Source organism: Primulina eburnea, chromosome 16 (genome assembly GCF_022965805.1).
Source record: "Primulina eburnea isolate SZY01 chromosome 16, ASM2296580v1, whole genome shotgun sequence".
NCBI classification, from domain to species: Eukaryota; Viridiplantae; Streptophyta; class Magnoliopsida; order Lamiales; family Gesneriaceae; genus Primulina; species Primulina eburnea.
Window position 1 is genome coordinate 13067148 of NC_133116.1, and position 20543 is coordinate 13087690.

At 39.2% G+C, this 20543-nt stretch overlaps 3 protein-coding genes across 3 annotated transcripts; 1 reads left to right on the forward strand and 2 right to left on the reverse strand.

The window, feature by feature from the left end:
* Positions 1-5662: 5662 nt before the first annotated feature.
* On the forward strand, positions 5663-8061 carry LOC140817072 (uncharacterized). Its single transcript, XM_073176639.1, has 8 exons — positions 5663-5939; positions 6048-6156; positions 6280-6395; positions 6518-6637; positions 6811-6900; positions 7140-7273; positions 7433-7697; positions 7804-8061. Exons 1-8 carry the CDS (start codon positions 5745-5747, stop codon positions 7957-7959), a joined length of 1185 nt encoding a protein of 394 aa, XP_073032740.1. The 5' UTR covers positions 5663-5744; the 3' UTR covers positions 7960-8061.
* A 364-nt stretch (positions 8062-8425) lies between these two features.
* Positions 8426-10457, reverse strand: LOC140816385 (uncharacterized). The gene is made up of 5 exons (XM_073175612.1): positions 10218-10457; positions 10075-10141; positions 9371-9463; positions 9158-9227; positions 8426-8625 (listed from the first exon to the last, which is right to left on the reverse strand). The coding sequence occupies exons 1-4, from the start codon at positions 10425-10427 to the stop codon at positions 9163-9165; spliced, it is 435 nt and encodes a 144-aa protein (XP_073031713.1). The 5' UTR covers positions 10428-10457; the 3' UTR covers positions 8426-8625; positions 9158-9162.
* Positions 10458-11013: 556 nt separating this feature from the next.
* On the reverse strand, positions 11014-14090 carry LOC140816384 (probable NADH dehydrogenase [ubiquinone] 1 alpha subcomplex subunit 12). Its single transcript, XM_073175611.1, has 5 exons — positions 13901-14090; positions 13444-13470; positions 11770-11861; positions 11434-11543; positions 11014-11352 (listed from the first exon to the last, which is right to left on the reverse strand). Exons 1-5 carry the CDS (start codon positions 13987-13989, stop codon positions 11197-11199), a joined length of 474 nt encoding a protein of 157 aa, XP_073031712.1. The 5' UTR covers positions 13990-14090; the 3' UTR covers positions 11014-11196.
* Positions 14091-20543: the final 6453 nt, after the last annotated feature.

Consider the following 20543-nt stretch of genomic DNA (forward strand, 5'->3'; position numbering starts at 1 on the left):
GATCGAAAGTGAAGTCACGGTTATACGGCAGAAAATGAGCAGACTTGGTGAGTCGATCCACCACTACCCAAATAGCATCGCTGTTCCTCGAAGACAATGGCAAGTGAGTAACGAAGTCCATCGTAATATGCTCCCACTTCCATTCAGGAATCGGTAAGTTCAGCAACAATCCTCCCGGTCGACGGTGCTCTGCCTTAACCTGCTGGCAAACTAAACACTTGGAGACAAACTGATACACGCTGCGCTTCATCCCTTTCCACCAAAATCGAGTTCTCAAATCTTTATACATCTTATTGCTTCCTGGATGAATACTCAGCTTGCTTCGATGAGCATGAGACAAAATCTCCTCCCTCAGCGTATCATCCTCTGGTACTACTACCCGGTTAGACAAACATAGAAGACCATCAGATTGATAATGGAAATTACTGTCTCCACCAGCCAACCGAGCTAACCTCTGAGTCTTGAGATCAGATATCTGAGCATCTCTAATCCGAGTGAACAAAGCTGGCTCAGATAAGATGGCAGCAACTCGAATGCTCTCCCTACCTTTCCGATGTTGGAATTTAAACCCCAACGAGCAACAATCTTGGACAGCACTAGACATAGCACATGTCTGAAGTGCAGAGGCTCTCACCTTGCGACTAAGAGCATCGGCTGTGAGATTCGCAGAACCTGGATGGTATTTAATTTCGCAATCATAATCCTTTAGTAAATCCATCCAACGACGTTGCCTCATGTTCAACTCAGCCTGAGTGAACAGATACTTCAGACTCTTATGATCAGTAAAGATCTGAAACTGAACACCGTACAAATAATGACGCCAGATCTTCAACGCAAACACAATAGCTGCCAACTCTAGGTCATGAACTGGATACTTTTCCTCGTGAGATTTCAGCTGTCTGGAAGCATAAGCGATCACATGACCATTCTGCGTCAACACACACCCTAAGCCTTGAGCGGAGGCATCGGTGTAAACACTGAAACCATCAGATCCTGACGGTAACGCCAAAACAGGTGCGGAAGTCAGAAGTCGACGAAGCTCTCTGAAACTATCTTCGCACTCGGATGACCACTCAAATGGAACATCCTTCCGAGTAAGTTGTGTCAATGGTCTGGCTATCTGAGAGAAATTCACGATGAAGCGACGATAATACCCTGCCAGACCTAGAAAACTACGGATCTCAGCCACCGTCGTCGGACGTGACCAATTCAGCACTGCTTCAATCTTGCTGGGATCCACAGAAACTCCTTCCTTGGAAATCACATGACCAAGGAATACCACACGATCTATCCAGAACTCGCACTTACTCAGCTTAGCATATAATTGCTTCTCACGAAGAATCTGCAACACAATCCTCAGGTGTTGGGCATGCTCTTCCACACTGTGGGAATAGATCAAGATATCGTCAATGAAAACCACCACAAATTGATCCAGAAAATCTCGGAAGACTCGGTTCATCAGATCCATGAACACCGCTGGCGCATTCGTCAATCCGAATGGCATAACTAGAAATTCGTAATGTCCATAGCGAGTACGAAATGCAGTCTTGGAAATATCATCATCTCTAACTCTCATCTGATGATAACCCGATCGCAAGTCAATCTTGGAGTAAACAGAAGTACCCTGAAGCTGATCGAACAAGTCATCAATCCGAGGTAAGGGATACTTGTTTTTGATCGTCACACGGTTCAGCTGACGGTAATCAATGCACAACCGCATCGATCCATCCTTCTTCTTGACAAACAAGACTGGAGCTCCCCAAGGTGAAACACTTGGGCGAATATAACCCTTATCAAGAAGGTCCTGCAACTGCTGCTTCAGCTCTCTCATCTCTGACGGAGCAAGACGATAGGGGGCACGAGAAATCGGTGCAGTCCCTGGCATTAACTCAATGCCAAACTCCACCTCTCTAACCGGTGGAAAGCCAGGAATCTCGTCTGGGAAAACATCAGGAAACTCACAAACCACTGGAAGATCATCTAGACCGACACTACCTGTGGACGTATCAATTGCATAGATGAGGTAGCCTTCCCCGCCCGCCTCTAAAGCACGACAGGCTTTCAGAGCAGATACCACTGGCATCGGAGGTCGCGCTCCCTCACCATAGAAAAACCAACTAGAGCTCTCAGTCGTACGAAACTGAACAAGCTTCTGGTAACAATCCACAGTAGCTCGGTAGGTAGTCAAAATGTCTATACCCAAAATACAATCAAAATCTTCCATCTCCAGAATCATAAGATTCGCAGTCAACTCGTTACCCTCAAAATCTAAAGGACAACCCATCACTAGACGCTTGGCTAAAACCGAATGACCCATCGGCGTAGAAACAGAAAGAATGACGTCTAGAGAAACGTATGGTAACTTATGACGCTTAACGAATCGTGCAGAAATGAATGAATGAGATGCTCCGGTATCTATAAGAACAAAAGCAGGAATACCGCATAAACAAAAAGTACCTGCTATGACTCTCTCGGTCTCATCTGCAGCCTGATCCTGGTTCAGCGCAAAAACCTGACCCTGGGCACGAGGTCGAAGATTCGAACTACCCACTGCCTGACCCTGCATCCTCTGCTGCACAGTCGCCTGAGATCCAGAACCAGATCCTGCTCCACTTCGCAACTGTGGGCAATTTTTCTTGAGATGACCCATCTCTCCGCACTGAAAACAAGCTCCTGCGGCTAATCGGCACCGCTCCGACGGATGGTTCTTCCCACAATGCGCACAAGATTCCTTCTTCCTACCAAAACGGAAAACACCGCTAGATCGAGATCCAGATCCAGAAGAAGAAGTACCAGATTTCTTGAACGACTGGGATCGAGGACCCAAAGTACTCGGAGGTCTGGAAGAAAGAATAGACCTACCACGCTGAAGACTGATCTCGGCTTGGCGACACCGGTTCACTAGTCCATCATAGGAAGTAGGATTATCACAGACAGTGACTCGATCAAAGATCTCCTGATTAAGGCCCTGGAGGAAATGATCATACTTGGCTTCCGAGCTGCCACTGATGTGAGGAGCAAAGGGTAATAACTCGAAGAACTTCTGTTGATACTCATCAACAGACATACTCCCCTGCTTAAGGTTCAGGAGCTCAATCGTCTTGGCCTGGCGAAGGGCTGGAGGAAAATACAGCTGCAAGAACGCTGCACGAAAATCGGCCCAAGTCGCTCTACCCTGAGACTGGACTATCGGCGCAGAAGTCGATCGCCACCACCTGCGAGCACGGCCTTCGAGAAGAAAACTAAGGGTCTCCATCTTCTGCTCATCGGTACACTGGAATGCGCGAAAACAACTCTCCATGCGCTCTAACCAATCCTCCGCATTATCGGGAGTCTCACCGCCAACTAAAGGCTTAGGCCCCATCTGCATGAAACGATGCATATCGAAACGCCTAGGACCATCCCGACGATGACGATGCTCACGATGCCGTCTATGATCGTCCTGGTCACCCCATCGACCTACACTCCCCTGACTACTCCCGTCATCAAAATGGTCAGCCATCGCTACAAGATAGAATGGGGAAAAATGGTAAAATGGTCAACGGAAATCCCAAAACAGACTCTATATCCCAAAAATCATACGCATGCTCTGATACCATAATTGTAGTGACCCGTTCCAGAATCACCTACTAATTGAAACTAAGCATGCAATTAACTTAATAACTACTAATCAGAGATAATAGCGGAAACAACCAACAAAAGATAGCTATACAACCCAATTGAAGTCTAGAATAACTCAAAATAAGGTAAAGAATATCTGGTACAACCATATCGAATCAAATGGTACCGAAACTAAACCAACCGGCTACTCAACGTCCTCCTCCTGCTCCTCCTGAGCCATCCAACCTGAGGCCTGCCCCGCGGGAATGGGGTGTCCAAGATAAACAAAACCGAGGACGTGAGCGATAAGAACGCCCAGTACAAAAGCATGAGTATACAAACCTATATGAAATGCACATGCTATGACATGATACCAGGGTAGTCAAGAAACAGGAGTCACAAAAGGATCTCAACAATGCTCAGTCTAGAGGCGCCAAGTGGATAGTGCCGCGCGGTACACCTCTGGGTCACTGCATCCACTACAAGACGGACGTGGACCTAAAATGTCCCGGACCACCGAAGCCCTCCCGACCCGTCGGCCACTGTGTACTCTCGGTGTCCATGCGTCCACAAGACAGGGCTGAGCGGCCCCAAGATATAGCTTATCTCGAAAGAGATACAGCTCGACAGTAAAGGCTATCTCGAAGGAGATACGGCTCAACGTGCAATGCAACATGCATCATAAAACGTGACATAATAGCATGCGTCATATGACATATAATAATGCAACAGATAATCATGCAACACATATATGAATGTATACTCAACCAGGATATCTCGGATAGTACTTTCGTACCTCTATCACAGCAATCCTAACCTTACGCACACCGCTAAACAGGTCTAGCACAAGCCTACGCATCAAAAGCATACTCAATCAATTCTACCATGCTTAACTAGCAAAACCAGTACTACCAAAGGTTTAGGGCTTACCTTCGTCCGTCGACAGCCCTTTGACGTCGATTGCCTCGAAACTCCGGCGCTGCTACGCTACCAATCCTGGCAGCTCCCGGCTATCGCTCGACCAACAACTAATCCCTAGAATCCTCCCAAACTCTCCAAAACGAGACACAACTCAAGAACTTAGCAAGTCAAAATGAGGAAATCCGAGCACTATTTATAGGCCATGTTCGGATCGTCCGAACCATCTTCGGAACGTCCGAACTCCTACGTGTCCATCGGCTCTTGACAGCTCATGATCGGATCCTCCGATCATACACTTCGGACCGTCCGAACGTGCATGCAAACTGACGTGTCAACCGAGTCTCGACACCTATGATCGGATCCACCGGAATCACTTCGGACCGTCCGAACACTTCGGTGCTTCCGAACCACCTTCGGACCTTCCGATCATGATTAATTACCATTAATCCGTTAATTACCCAATTCGGCATTCGGGCTACTACACTTCGTATCAACAGATAAGATCTTGTCACACATACAATTTTTTTAAAAAAGTGGGTACTATATATGCATGGACAAATCTTGATCATTCATCCTATGGTTCATTTCATCCTACTCATATGAGAATTGTCATCATGATAGGATGGATGGTCAAGATTTGGCCATGCATATGTAGTACCCTTTTTTTTTTTTGAAATTGTATGTGTGACAATACAGTTGAAATGAAGCGAGGATAGCGTTTATATAAACTAGTACAACGACGCACGCGTTGCGTGCTTGTACGATATGTTTTTATAATTTATTTGATTTATATTTAAATTAGGATCAAAATATATTTATAAGAAATAATGAGTGACTACATTATAATTTTGATATATGAACTAAAAAATAAATTAAAAAAGAAAAAAAGACCCAAGCAAAAATTGAACCTACAACCTCATGATTAAGAAACATAGGCTTTATCCACTAAACTACATGTGAGTTGCTTTTATTTTTTAACACTTTATTAATATATATAATTAGTAATGTAGAGAGTGGGGTGAAGGGTATTTTAGGTATTTTAAAAAACAGACCAAGAAAATTACTCTAACCTACTCAACTTTAATAAATAGTAAGAGATATGATCTCATCTATCCAATCCTGTCGCGAGACAATGTCCACGTCATGGAAATCACTCATTTCGATTCCTCTTCGTATTGTATTGTACCTTACTGTTCATTAGCTAGAGCCAAGAAAGAGCAACAATGGCCGCCGACGGCTCTGCAAACCCTTCCCCTGCTCCCAAAATCCTATTAGCGAAACCCGGACTCGTCACCTCCGGAAAATTTAACCGCGGCGGCGCAGACGAGGAGGCCGCGCTACGGTCGCGCCTTTCCTCTATTGCTTCACTCAACCTCTTGTCAGACACCTGGGATCTCCAGATCGATAGACTCTTACCAGTCAGTTCTCCTTCTTCCTCAAAAACACACTCGGTTCGCAGCAGTATTTCGTCGGTGGGTTTTCGATTTTTATCTGATATTTTTTGGGGCCTTGTGATTATTGTGCAGTTTCTAACGGAAAACGCGGAGTTTACTGTGGTGGGTGTGATTGGTCCTCCCGGGGTCGGGAAATCGACCATTTTGAATGAAATATATGGCTCTGATTCTTCCTCACCTGGTATGTGTGTGTAGTGTTATTCTTCCGGGATAATCAATGTCTCTTGCATTGAATCTTGGCACCGCTACTGTAATTTGATATTTAATGCAAATTGTGGCTCGTGCTTGAGTAATTTGTATCCAGGTATGATGTCTCCTTTTGGGGTAGAATCAGAGGAAACAAGGGCAATGGCAAGGCACTGTACTGTCGGGATTGAACCGAGGATTTCTTCGGAGAGGATTATACTTCTTGACACACAGGTTGAGAAATCGGTTGTTTCCCTTGGGTTTAGTTTGTTTATTGCACGAAGTTTATAGACTGTCAGGAGTTGCATTTTTAGAGATTGTGTGATTAGCTGCTTACGGTTATCTATCTTGTGCAGCCTGTATTTAGTCCCTCTGTTTTAGCAGAGATGATTCGGCCCGATGGGTCGTCTACGCTCTCTGTAATCAGTGGAGAATCTCTATCTGCAGAATTAGCTCATGAAATGATGGGTATCCAGGTAATCGCTGTTGAAATGTTCCACTTAGGAAGTTTTGTACCATAATGCATTATTTGATCTATTTTTCCTCTAGTCCAGCTTGGCATCTTCAGCATTGCCAAGTTTTTTTGAATTCATTGAAAAGATCCTGAAGGGAACATTTTTGTTTAATCTGCTGCAAGGAATTATTGTAGCTTGGCATTCTCCTCGCATCTATTTGTCATGTAATCATCGTGGTGTCCAATGGAGTTCGTGATGCTAGCATGTGGCGCTTGATGTTAACGGTATCCGTTTCTTCCACTTTTCTGTAACGTTAACTTTGTGAAAATGCACTTTTTTTTTCTCAGGTGATTTTTTTTAGCAGTTCTCTGGTGATTGTTGTTCTATCATAAGTTGGTCATTATCGTTTGAGAATTGGTATATATTTACGGGAGTTTGTCTACGGCTATAAATTTAGTTAGCCATCATCCTTTGATGTATTGATCCACTGGCATGATTAAGTAACGTCATTGCTTTCATCTAGGTGGATTTGTTGAAACATGGCATACCCGACCCATCTTGTGTGATGCATTCACATCCACAGAGCTCGAGCAACTTAGATAAACTTCCACAGGGTGGGGAAGAATACATTGCCACTCCAATTTTTGTACACACGAGGTGAGTTGATGTAATCTCTTTCCACTTGCAGACATTGCCGCAAATGAATAACAATCAAGATAACCGACTCACAACAAATGTGAGCGTTTCTTTTCGGTATTTTGATCTGGACTTAGGATAAACATCGATTAAGATATTTCTCATTTCATTTGTTCGTAGGATCCGTGACCGAGATATCACCCCACGTAATTTTCTAAAAATGAAGAAGGTGCTTGCGGAGTGTTTTCGCTCTTCTTCATTCCTAAGATCAGAAGGCCAGAAAGATGGATCTAAGGAGTCTCAATCCTCAGCCACAGCTTTTGAAAATCTCAAAGATTCGAGTTCGGACCTGAAGTTGTTTCTTGTGCCATCCCAGGGTAAAGATGACTCCTCAAGGCCACAATATGAAAGCTATATGTGCGCTTTATGGAAAATAAGGGATCAGGTTACTCTCTCTCTCATCTTCATTATGCAAACTTAAATATTTGAACTAAATCGAAGCATTACCTTTTCTAGTTTTTTTTAGAAAAAGTACCCAATAAAATTTGCAGGTTTTGTCCATGAGTGGCCCATCTTTTTCGAGGACCGTTTCTGAACGTGATTGGTTGAAGAATTCTGCCAAGATATGGGAATTCATTAAAAACTCCCCAACAGTTAGTGATTATTGCACGACACTTAAGAGCTCTTGCCTATTTAGGAAATCGTAGCTTTGTTTCTGCGTGCCGGAAAACAGAGATGCTGTTATTTTTTCTTGTAAACTAGGCCTACACTTTTATTTATCAATGGATTTAAGAGCACCAACTTATGTTTGCATGGTCCAAGCTAGTTGAATAGTGGTTAATTTTTTCGTAGTCAAGGGCATACTCAAATTTTGTAAGCTCAAAAATAAAAAAATGGGACAGTTCAAGATTTTGTGTATGTTTTTTGTCAAAAAAATAGCCATCTTGTGGACTTATCTTAGAAAACAAAACACGAGTCCATTGACCATAATTTCCCCTTAGAAAATAAGGCTTCTCAAGGATGACTATCTTAAAATAAGCCCTATAAGTACATCGACAATAATTTCCTCTTAGAAAAATAAGGCTTCTCGAACATGAGCCGAGCTCTTTTGAGCCTTGTGAAAATTTATCAAGCAATCATTCGAATAATAGCTAAAATTTGTTACTCAAACCATCAAATTAATTCATGCTAAAATTTACTTTGAATGTCCTTTGTCTTGAACTAAAACTAGTAATATTTAAATTGACGCAAAAGGCTTGTGTATGGCTACAGTTTGCTTGCGGTCCCACTCCAACACAGTGGTGGTCTCGTGTTATGAGCACAGCCACCTGCTTATATCCACAATCAGGTTCTTCGATTTGCACATTTGTGAACTGCAAGCGAATCCAGAAAATACAATGTCAACGTCCATAAAAGATTTCAATTTTTCTCAAAACGGAAGACAGTGTTTGCCATGTGGTAAAACTTATAGACTAATTCCTGATTAAATGACATGAACCATTTGAAACCAGATTCACAACCATAGAACTTCTTCCAAATTGCACCTTGAGGTTCCAGAGGCACTATGTCATACATCAAAGGGATCTAGTACAGATAATCAATGGTGTTCAGTTAAATAAAGATTAAGATTTAAATAAAGAGTAATCTTAAATTTTCAGATTTCAGGAAAACCGGATTCATACTTGAGAAACTTTAAATCGTCCAATATTCAATATAAATTTTGAGACTGCAAGAAAACTTATTATGGGAGCATATGGCCATTTCGATCGCTGAAAAAACTTTATGCGACAGTGGAGATTTCTAATACATTTCTAAAAATTGATTGAACACTAGAAAATAGCAGCATGGTACAAAACGGAAATAGCAGCATTCCCTTAAATGGTTATTCGAATGCGCTCTGCTTACCCCATTTACTCCACCATGGCATCACTTGAAACATCTCCAGCAGGTTTTTGAGATTTTACACTGTTCTTAACTGTTAAAAGGATCACAAATTGACGAGACGAGCTGATCAATTCTAAAATAAGCCATAAATAATGAAGAGAATGACTTCAAGAAACAATAAGTAATGATCATTTACAAATGAAAAATTCTCTGTAAAGTACAGAATCACTGCACCTTTCTTGTTCTTCTTCAATTGCTTTACTTTAAGTTTAGCACTCTTCTTCATGGAAAATCTAACAGAGGGTTTCGAGGCATCTTTTGAAGTCCCTGAAGTAAAATCCACCAAAACCAAAAGACATCCTATCAAAGAACATTTTCAAGTAGAGTACACAGAGACAGGCAAAACTTTAGGAAGATGAGTGGTTCTAACATGAATCCATGATTAGACATTTAGACTTCATTAGGATCTCTCAAAGTATTAGACAATTAGTATCTGAAACTAAGACATCGTTGGTGTGAAGAATGAGATTCAAAGTCCTCGTATAATCCCTTGTTTGGCTCAAGTTTTACAATAACTAGAGTTCAAAAATAGCTATGTCCATCCAATCCTCTGTCGTGACATCCCAAGAGTCAAAAGGTGCCCAAGAATCTACGGAATTAGGGGAGTGACATCTGTTCGAATTCAGTTTAAAAACCAAAAATTATACATTATCATGCAATCTCACCGAATTCAAAACTTCTCACGATAAACAGCATTATAAAGAATGAATAAATTGCAAGAATTCAAACGCTGGCAAAACATTAGCAGGCGAACCTTTTGACAGCAAATAGGTAACAAAATTTTTCAAAAAGTAATAAGCTAATTCAGCTCATAATCGAAATAGCAAGATAATTGTCACCATGATTCAGGATTAAACATCGAAATATCTACAACGTACCATCAGCAACAGCCATCTCTACATCTTGCATCGTGATTAATCCTTTCTCCACTGCCTCCTTTTGCTCCTGTTTCCAAAAAAAAAAAACGATGAAGGATAGAGTTTGAAAAGACAAATATCACTCATTAATCTAATTTACGGACCCGTCGCCATTTTTTCAAGAGCTTGCGCTTGCGTTTTCCGGAGATGGAGAGCGGTTGAGGCTTCTGTTGCAGCTTTCCAGTGAATGGATCTCCGTGTACCTTCCTCTTCCACATAGCGACAGCAGCGCGGCGCCGCTTCTGCACCTCGTTGAACTTGGCCATCTCCACAAGCTTCAGTTTCTCGACTTCTCCAACCCCTAAAATTCTCATTTTGATACGGGAGGGGTTTTCTCTTATTGGGCTGGGCCCAACTCAAAAACAAAGATAACTCCAGTTTGGGCTGGTTCAGATTAATATGACTAATATCTAGATTTATACAGCTCACGTGCATGACACAACGTAAAATATTTGAACGATTTGTGTTAAAAGTTCACACTAAATTTTAATATAACAGAATAATTTCAAATGTTCAGAATTTTTGTAAAAATTATTTCTCATAGGATGTTTGTGTTCAAGTTTTTTATTTTATTATATTTTATTTTTAAAACATATGAATCTTTTTTTTTTGATCAAAAACATATGAATCTTAAGAAGAGTAAAATTCGACATGTTTTATTTCACATGCTAAAATTATTAGCTTTTTTTTTTGGTCAAACATGACTTGTATGGGAGCAGAAGATTCCACGCCTAAACGATGCATACATATGGAACTTCCTATGGATAACTAACCACGAAGCGTGTGATATTGCAAGGTCAGTTATTCGCCGATGATACTTCTTCAATCACCTATGGAGCATATCAAGTCATTCCCGAAAGTTATTTCATGTCGTAACATACGTTATGCCGGAAGAACGACGATGAAACCATGAGACCATAAAAATTAAACCAATACGGTGAGAGCTTGTCAATTTGAGGATGAGATAATCACACATGTTTTAAAACAAGTACAAGGATAAATTTATTGACGAAATCAAGGATGCCATATCCATGCACATTTTTCCGGGTCCAGTTGGAGCTGGCTCTGAAACATAACAAAGAATTAGTCCTTTTTGGGTTGCCAGGGTTGGAATCTGGTCCAATCTCTTTGTCCAGGGTTAAGGCTGTGTCCTTTGGAATGATAGATGTATTCATCTCCCTCTCCGGAAAAGTTTTCTTTGTGCTCAATTCCATATCGTTTCGGTTTCAATAAGAGCAGCTACATCAAATGCACTCTTAATTCAGCTTCTTTGCGTATACGTAAATTCAATTCAGTGATTATGGTCGTATGATAACTAACCTCATCTCCAGTATGATCAGTTATGAAATGAAGCCATCCATGCCACTCCGGTGGGACTTGAGAAGCATTGTAACGATTCTTAGAAGCATATTCCACCCACCTATGTCTCCCTAATATCGAGTAACAAGCATAAATAATCAGTTTGCAAGATATAGCTTTGAGAGCTCACAGCATGGGCAACAAATGCAATTACATCCACAGAAAATAGTTATCTCAATAACCTAAAGCATGTACGCTTTGTCGATAAGTGGAGCTTCAAAATAGAGCAATGAGAATGGTAACGGAAACCTACGAAAAGAATTAGCAGAAAGGATAGGCACAGAAAAAGCTGCTAACCATATTGAGTATCTCCAAGTTTCTGATAGTACTTATTGCCAAATTTATCAACACCTATAAGTGTTGCTCCAATATTGTGAATCTTTGTCTGCCTGCATAAATAAAAATACCAATGACTAACCATCAAACCTTCAGAGAACCAAACAAGAGACGCCAATTTTTGCTCAGTTCTAAAGAAAAGGTGCAAGCGAATACGCCAAAAAGGAGGAATAGGGCATAAAAAACCATTTGAAGAATATCAGTAGCCTTGTTCCTGCATTTGACACATTCATAAGATTCCAGACACAACTTCCTCAAAAAGACAACTGAAATGTGAAAATTTAAATGCCATACGAGTATGTCACTAAAAGAAACAAGAAATCACAAAGCAGATATTCACATATCATAATTTTGCCTCCTCAACATGTATGATGACCAGAAAGAATTTTGATAGATAAGAATAGCATTCAAAATCCAACGAGGAGAATAAGGTGAAGGCGACAAGTAGGATCCGGGAATCAGGGTCCATGGAAACTGAAAAGTGTACAATGAGTCGTTATGTGTTGTGTACAATCTGATTCCTTGCACGAGTTCTTCTTTTTATGATGACGATTGCAGTTGTTTATTCTGGTAGAGTGAGTTATATTAAAAAAAAGTAGTTCAAAGAAAGAATTTGAGTTGTGTGAATTATTACCTTGCTTTAAATGTTTTCAGATTACAGATGACTAGACACCAAGTTAGGGGAAATGTCCCAAAGAACAAGGCTTTTCTCTGCTGTTTTCCTAACTGACAATTATACAATGCTTCAGGTTATCTGTCAACTAAATTACACACAATCTCTCGTCGTCAAAAGGTTCGACAATATATTTTTCAGTCTCTTGCTAGCCTAAATATCCAGAGAACAAAAATATATTTTGGCCATTGTAGGCATCATACACATGACAAGAAAACAACAATCTTAATCTGTTGCTTCACACAAACCTCAGATCCGGCCTTTCCACATGTGAAACAATTAATCTAATTATTTATGCTCATAAAAAAGAGGCCCAATCGGTAAAACAAAAGCATCCTTCAGAACCTATCACAGACCGAAATGATCCACTCATGTACAGAAATGTTTAGGTAGACGCTGGTTGTCACTTTTAATCTTTGAAAATTGGATATGACGTACTATCCTCAAACAGTACTTTTATAAATACACATACATTAATGAAATTTGTTTCTTATCAAAACATAACACCGATAATCCATTACCCTCAAAAGAAATATATACAGATTAACAGTCAGCAGGATAATCTCAATAACTCAGATATAAATTACGCACCACACAATTAGACTACTTCACTGAATATATTTCATTTCGTAAAGTTTGTGTTATCAATAGTATATTTTAATTTGAGCACCTCAAACTTTGTCTATACGATGCATCAAACAATTGATTTTCGAAAATAATGTTATCCTTATTAAAGAGTGTCTAGATTGAGTTGGAAATTTAAGTTTGTTTTCTAAACATCATCATAAAAAAATAGTAACTAAAATAATCTTTTAGGGAATTTATTACAATTTTCAATATGTCCCATTGGATAAATATCAAATAAAAACGACGACTCAAATTAAATTATTTATAACTCACAAGAATTGCATGTTCCGGGTACCTAGTTACATATGAAGACAGGGTCCCAGAACACTACTTACATAAGATTTCCGTCCAGAAGAGCGCTCCTGCAGCGAACAAAAGCAAGAATACATAACTCAGTGGAACATACTAATAATTAATAACAAAATAAGTACACAAGTAACCATCACAGATTTCAAGCGGAAAAGGGTAAAAATAAAAAAACATACAAAGCATCAAATCACAGGTTCAATAATATGATTGCCATAAGACCAGGCGTAGCTAATATAGCAATTGATTTCAGCTGAACACGCTTCCACTGCAGTGAATTTTTAAATCATGAGCCCTAGGAACTAATTAACTAAATAACAAATCGACAAAACGAAACAAAAATCAACAAATAAAATAACAGGAAAGAACTCAGGATACATAAAAATTCGTTTTTATACCCAGATCCAAAAAATTTTCGATCGTCGCGAAGGTAGATAAAAGTAAAGGAAAATTTGTAACCAATTAGAAACGGGAATTGAGACTTACAGGAATCCTTCATCTTTAAGCTCACGGATGAAACCTCTGACACCTTTTTCTCTGATCGATTTCAGAGCGCTTCTCACCACCGACGCCATGGCTGAATCCGTCTCTTTGCAAAGGGAAGCTCAGAGATGAACCACAGAAATGTTCCTCAGCACGCTTTTGATTAAAGATCTACGAAACCATAAAGTCGTAGTGCGTTTTTGTGGCTTATTATTTTATAATATAAACTTTACGTGGACTCGGAAAATAAAGTTATATTGGCTAAAAAATAAAGTTATAATTTAAATTAAAATGTATGTTTGGGGTTTTTTTTATAATTAATTTAATAAATAAAAATATTTCAAAAATAATTTTTTTAAAAAAAATTTGCAAAAATACTTCAATCCGTGCTTGGTAAGCACGGACGGTGCACGCGCACTCGCTCCCACGTTCGCCTACCTTATCCCTTCTTCCTTCTTATCCCTCCCCTCACATGCCTTATCCTCCCATCACTCTTTCATTTTCATTTTCTCCCTTGCTTGTCCATTTTCATTTCTCACTCGCACTCTCCTTTTCTCCTTTCTAGAAGATCGACAAACATTTTAAGAATGACAGAAATCGAACACCAGAAGATCTCAGTGTCCTCTATTTACAAGCGACACATATATCGTCAACAATTTCTTCTGTAATAGTTGATGATATTGTCAAAGTGAAGATGTCAGACAATTTGATTTGTAAATTATACACCGATAATTACATACACAATCGTGTACTTGCATACTTGAATGATATGAGTTTGTATGGAGTTCTAGAATATGGGTCACAAATTTTTTATAATCATTTGATTACTGCTTTTGTTGAACATTGGCGACGCGAGACACACACTTTTCATTTTACATGTGGTGAAGCAACAGTCACGTTACAAGATGTTTCAATAATTTGGAGTCTAAAAATTTATGGAGAAGCAGTCACTGGAATAGATGTATCACATAAAGTTGAGGAATGGCAATACATCCGTTTGGATTTGTTGGGATTTCTGTCATCATCAAAACATTTGAAAGGTGGTCATTTGTTTATGACTGTACTATACGATCATTGCATATCTAACCTTGTTAATGATGATACTTCAGAAGTAGATGTTGTCAAATATACCTGGTATGTAGCGTTAATGATTATTAGAGGAATAATGTTCCCTGATTATCAAGGAGGGTCTGCTAGACTAATATTTTTGCAACTGCTACGAGATATTGATAACATCAAGTTGTATAGTTGGGATAGTGCAGTTTTATTATTTCTATACTGTGAGTTGTGCAACGCGTCACGTATAGAGAAGACTACAATGGCTGGACCTTTATATATCCTGCAGGTATAATTAATATAATGTGATTATTTAACACAATGTTTTTGTTAATTTTGTTGATCTATTTTTATTATTATAAGCAGATATGGGCATGGAGCAGGATTAAATGTGTTAATCCCGACCGAGATGGGTTAACATTAGTTGTGCCTCCCATTGATCCAGAGGCTATTATTCCAATTTCTCCATATGGTGCACGGTAATATTTTAAAATTATTGTGGTAATATCAAATTTATCTCTTATAAATTTTTGATATATAATTGTTTTTGTTAAATTGTAGGTGAAAAATTAAATTTAGCTACACACTTTCGCCAACACATGTTGTAAGAATTATAAGGGATTCTCTAGATCGTATGAATTATAATGAGGTATTATACAATTTTAATATCTAATAATGATCAAATGAAGATTTTTTTTGTTTTGATTAAATGATTTTGTAATTGAAAATTTCTTTGTTTTACAGTTTAATTGAATCATTTACCAGAAGAATCACATAGATGTGTAGACGATAATTGATTCATACGACAACAAAATTTGGCGATGTGTTTGTCCCCTTATTTGCTTTGACATCGTGGAGATGCATCGTCATAACCGGGTGATGCGACAATTCCGAAAACGACAATCAATTCCAGTGCCTATCATGGACAACGATGACATGCATAATATCACGAGAATAGGTCATCGAAATACAAATTGGAGAGAATATCATCAAAATTCAATTAATTTGTGGAATAGTAGGTTGAGGTATGTTGCTAAAGGGATACGTCATGGGCGATCGATGCAAACTGACGAAGACTACTTCCAATGGTATAATCGAATAACAGTACACACAATATCACCTACAGTTAATGTCGTCGGTTTTCAGCCATCTCCGTACATTACTTTTGCCGGACAATTTAATGTCCAACAAAATTTCAGTACGCCTTCTCATTTTTCGCATCAGTCATCATTGGTGTGGGGAAGTAATATGTTTAGCCAACCAAGTGGATTTGCAGGAACCTCTAATACTATTCCGTCTACTGAGTTGAATATTGCAGGAACCTCTATTACTCGACCTGGTTTGTTCAGTGAGTTAGAGATTGCTGACTATCGTTAATTTGGTCAGCAGAATTTTCGAACTCCGTCTTGGCCGAACATACAAAATTTTACAATGTACTCCTAATCGTTATTACAATACAATTTGGTTAGGGTTAATTAATTATAATGGAAAACGAGTTTAAATTTTCTTTACAACGAACCCAAAATATCTTATTTGAATACTCAAAATAGTATTTCATCTCATATCATAAAATATGCCCACACATAAACAAACCAACCACATACAAACAACTCATATCCTCGGGACAGCCCCGGTATATAGATACACATACATATATACTGGGAAAGACCGCGAAACCTCAAATCAACCATGACTCCCTCCAGAAGTACCATCTCAGGTCTCCTGACATCCTGGAATGCATGTCATTGTTAACATACAAAGACAATAATATCCCCCATTGGGGTGAGCAAAACTCAGTCTGAAACAACTACAATATATACCACAAGTATCTAAACAATAATATAGGTATGCAATGCATGTATGTCGTGGAGGTATCAGGTCAAATGCCCATCCACTGAGCATATATCAGAATCAATCGAATCGTCATTAAATCAATGCTCGAGCTGGCACACCGGCCTTAATCAGGGATACTCGTATGATAACGTCGAAAAAGCGTCATCAAATCCCAAATCTCAATCACTCATCGGGGCCACTAATGTCTATGTTTTAAGGACCACATAATGCCAAACATAGCATCGTGTTCACAAATCCCATAATCAAATCCAATCATATCAAGGTATCCAAGGATCATAGCTCAACATGCATGTCATGTATGCCACATAAACTCAACAAATAAGGCATATAGACATGTATTCTCAATCCAATCAATCAAAAATATATCATATCATACAGATACCTGTCGTATGTTACCCGGTCGCAATATACCTTAATTCTTCATTTCCAGTCCACTGTAGCTTTAGATTTCAGTATACAAATCTATCTACATCAATAACATATTCATTTCAATCAATAAATTCATTCAAATTCAACAATATAAGTTTCAAATATCTTTTGAAACTTTGAAAATTCATATCAAATTGAAATCATAACATAATTCAATTTCGACTTCAAAACTTAGTTTCTTGTCGGTTATTCTACCGCATATATTTATCAGAAACGAAATACGATTAAAATTCCCTAATTATAATAAATTGGAAATAATTCAAAACAACATCACTATAATCTTCTCTACTTCGTTAAAATCATACACTATTCAACAATCTTCAATTTATATATAATTTAACAATTTATCGAATTTATTCCAAAAATCGACGAATTTCAAACATAAGAAAAACCAAAATTTATACCTCAAATAGACCTCGTGTCAACAATCCCAGAACTGAAGTCGGTTCGTCGATTGGATAAACCAATAAGTCGCACGATCGAAAAGAAAAATTGAAAACATTTTGTCTCCTCTCTCCTTTCTCTGATAGCTACCATCGAAAGATGAAACTCACTTCACGTGAGTTTCAAATTTTTTTAATATTATATTATTATATTATATTAATAATAATATAATATAATATTTAATATTTTAACGTCGCTATATCTCTTTGGAACATTCAAACGATCAAATTTTTCAAAACTCAAAATATGAAACTTCTATATCTTTGAGTGTCTACGTTATATCCAAATCTCAAATCATTTGGACTTCATATGATCAAGATATGTCACTAATTACTATTTTGCCCTTAAAATTAATTCATTATTTTTCAACTTATTTACGAAAATGTCATCGAAATAAACTGAATATTTTTCAACTTATTTACAAAAATACCATCAATACTATTTTATTCTCAGGGTCTCACATACAAATATGCTTAATGTTGGTCCTCAACATCTTTTGCATGACATTCGACCACAGACATGATGTTATTTCGCCTATCACTTTTCAGGTTACTCGAACGAGGAAAATCCTGAAAATGTAGGATTGCGTAGAGGGACGAGAAGACGCAATCCACCTGATTGTAGAACAGTGAGTCATTTGTATCATTTTAATTACGACGATGATTATTCTGTTTAATTGTAACTATATCATTTTTATTGTTTAACCGTTTGCATTGTTGTATCGTCTAATTTTTATTGTTCAATTTGTATCATTTTAATTATGACGATGTACAAAATCAGAGTCCCGAAAAAAAAAAACAAAGATACACAATTAGCAAAGCTAAAATAAAACATATAAACAAACACGACCAAAAAAACAGTTCTAACATTTACATAAACAAACACGACCAAAAAAAGGTTGATCACGACTCATCCTAGTAATTTCTCTGGTGGTGGCACTCATGATTCATCCCCTTGCTGCTGATAGTCATACTGAAAATGGAACGGAGGAATGAACGGCGGAGGTGAAGGGATGGTCCCTGGGTCAACACCCCTGTGTATTAGCATTGTGTGCATCATGAACTCAACATAGGCGATATGTTCGTTGTAGTTAAAGTTGACTTTTTCCTGATGAGCCATGAAGGCAAGAGCCTCATCTAGTTTGTCGTTTTGGGACCGCCTGTGTGGTTGTGGGCGATGCAGGGCGGCGGTGCTCGATCCACCTGTATCTCTCGCATGCGTTCTCAATTCCGCCCGTCGTTTAACGTAATTACGCTGCAAGTCTTTTCCACAAATAGGCTTCATTGGTTGTAGCTACTCCTCATCATCACGTAACACAACCCCTGCCATCGCACACAACTCTGATATGATAGTAGGAAAGAAAAGTCCGATCTGTCTATTATGAACGCTCATCGTTATTTGAGAATTGATGAGCTTTCCCACATTGATGTTGTATCCCTCACATAACGCATATAGCACCACGGCCCTACTCATTTCGTACTTCACTCTTGTGTGAGACCGACATCAATCTTTTGCCAAAAACAAATACCAAAGGGCATTATCGGCCGTCAGATACTTCTCGTCAAAACAACTCGATGAGCCCCCTACTGGTTTCAGATAGCCCCGGGATGACATAGGGTGTCAATTATCACAGCGTAATCAGGGTCAGCAACGAAAGCTTGGAAAGCGGAATCATCGACTTCGGGTGTTTCTAAATATGCATTGATTATACCCGAATCAAATGACATAAGTTTACCCCGAACGAAGGCCTTGTCATCCGTCCTCTCACCTGCATTTGCATAAAATTCTCACACTAACGATACCACCGCCGCTCTAGGTTGAGCTCCGAATTTTTCCCATCCACGCCTCTCCAACCCCACAGAGGCCCTACGTATCGATCTTCAAATTGTCTACAAAATCCCCACTCGATAATCGGGTTTCTATGAATCTTGGCATGTTCATACCGAGCTCGAGCCGCCTCGCTCACAAATCGAGTTCTATAGAAAGAAGAAGAGGAAGAGCTAGGATTACCTTTCACTTTCTTGGGAGCCATGTTGGTGTAGATGAGCAGAGTGTTGAAGTGTGATTTGCAAGGGAGTGATGGAGAGAAAAATTTGAGATAGAATTTGAGATATAAAGAGTTGATATTTTGTGTAGGGAATTTGATGAGGATAAGGGGAAGGGGAAGAAATATAAAAGAAATGGAAGGGGAGGGTGGGGGCTCGCGCTCGAGCGGTTTCCAGCGGAACTCCCGCCCAAGCTGTAGATTTCTACCGCTCGGGCGCGAGCGGTGCGTTGGAAAATTTCCAGCGCACCTCGCGCCCTAGCGGTAGAAAACACTAAATTCACTCCAGAAATTTTATTTTTTTCTTTTTTAACAAATAAAAAAAAATTTGTTTAACATATCAAAGTGTTTTTACAATTTAGCAAAATACATCATCGATGTTGTCTCTCTCTAACTACCGGTTTGTCCGTCTCATTTCTCATTCGAGTCGTTTTGTCCCTACCAACTCTTCTTCTTTCACGTCTAACCGGGTTGTGGTGCAACTCAAAAGTTGGAGGATCCCAGTATCGCTCATTTGCAAGAGGTTGAAATCTCCCCTCGTACGTTGCTACGTAATTAGCTATGTTATACCATGACTGCACAAGTGTTGTCGGATATAAGGAGTGCCATTTAGCGGTGCAAATAGCATGAGAACATGGGATGCCAAAAATCGACCATTTACCACATGAACAATCTCTAGTTGATATCTTTACCACCTGCATATGTTGGCCATGACTTGGTCTTCCAACAGTTGCAACCTGAAGCAGTCTGCTCACGTACATCATATTTGGCAACACGATGTTCACTCGATATTCTCGCCAATTTCGCATACTTCTGACA

Excerpts from the sequence above, each read along its gene's own strand:
- LOC140817072 (XM_073176639.1), top strand. The coding sequence starts at position 5,745 with ATGGCCGCCGACGGCTCTGCAAACCCTTCCCCTGCTCCCAAAATCCTA. Across the intron at positions 6,396-6,517 it reads TTATACTTCTTGACACACAG|CCTGTATTTAGTCCCTCTGT; the intron begins GTTGAGAAATCG and ends TATCTTGTGCAG. Across the intron at positions 7,274-7,432 it reads CCAATTTTTGTACACACGAG|GATCCGTGACCGAGATATCA; the intron begins GTGAGTTGATGT and ends ATTTGTTCGTAG.
- LOC140816385 (XM_073175612.1), bottom strand. The coding sequence starts at position 10,427 with ATGAGAATTTTAGGGGTTGGAGAAGTCGAGAAACTGAAGCTTGTGGAG. Across the intron at positions 10,142-10,217 it reads TCTTGAAAAAATGGCGACGG|GAGCAAAAGGAGGCAGTGGA; the intron begins GTCCGTAAATTA and ends TTTTGGAAACAG. Across the intron at positions 9,228-9,370 it reads ATTGAAGAAGAACAAGAAAG|TTAAGAACAGTGTAAAATCT; the intron begins GTGCAGTGATTC and ends TCCTTTTAACAG.
- LOC140816384 (XM_073175611.1), bottom strand. The coding sequence starts at position 13,989 with ATGGCGTCGGTGGTGAGAAGCGCTCTGAAATCGATCAGAGAAAAAGGT. Across the intron at positions 11,862-13,443 it reads CTTCTGGACGGAAATCTTAT|GCAGACAAAGATTCACAATA; the intron begins GTAAGTAGTGTT and ends TTATTTATGCAG. Across the intron at positions 11,353-11,433 it reads CTGATCATACTGGAGATGAG|CTGCTCTTATTGAAACCGAA; the intron begins GTTAGTTATCAT and ends CATTTGATGTAG.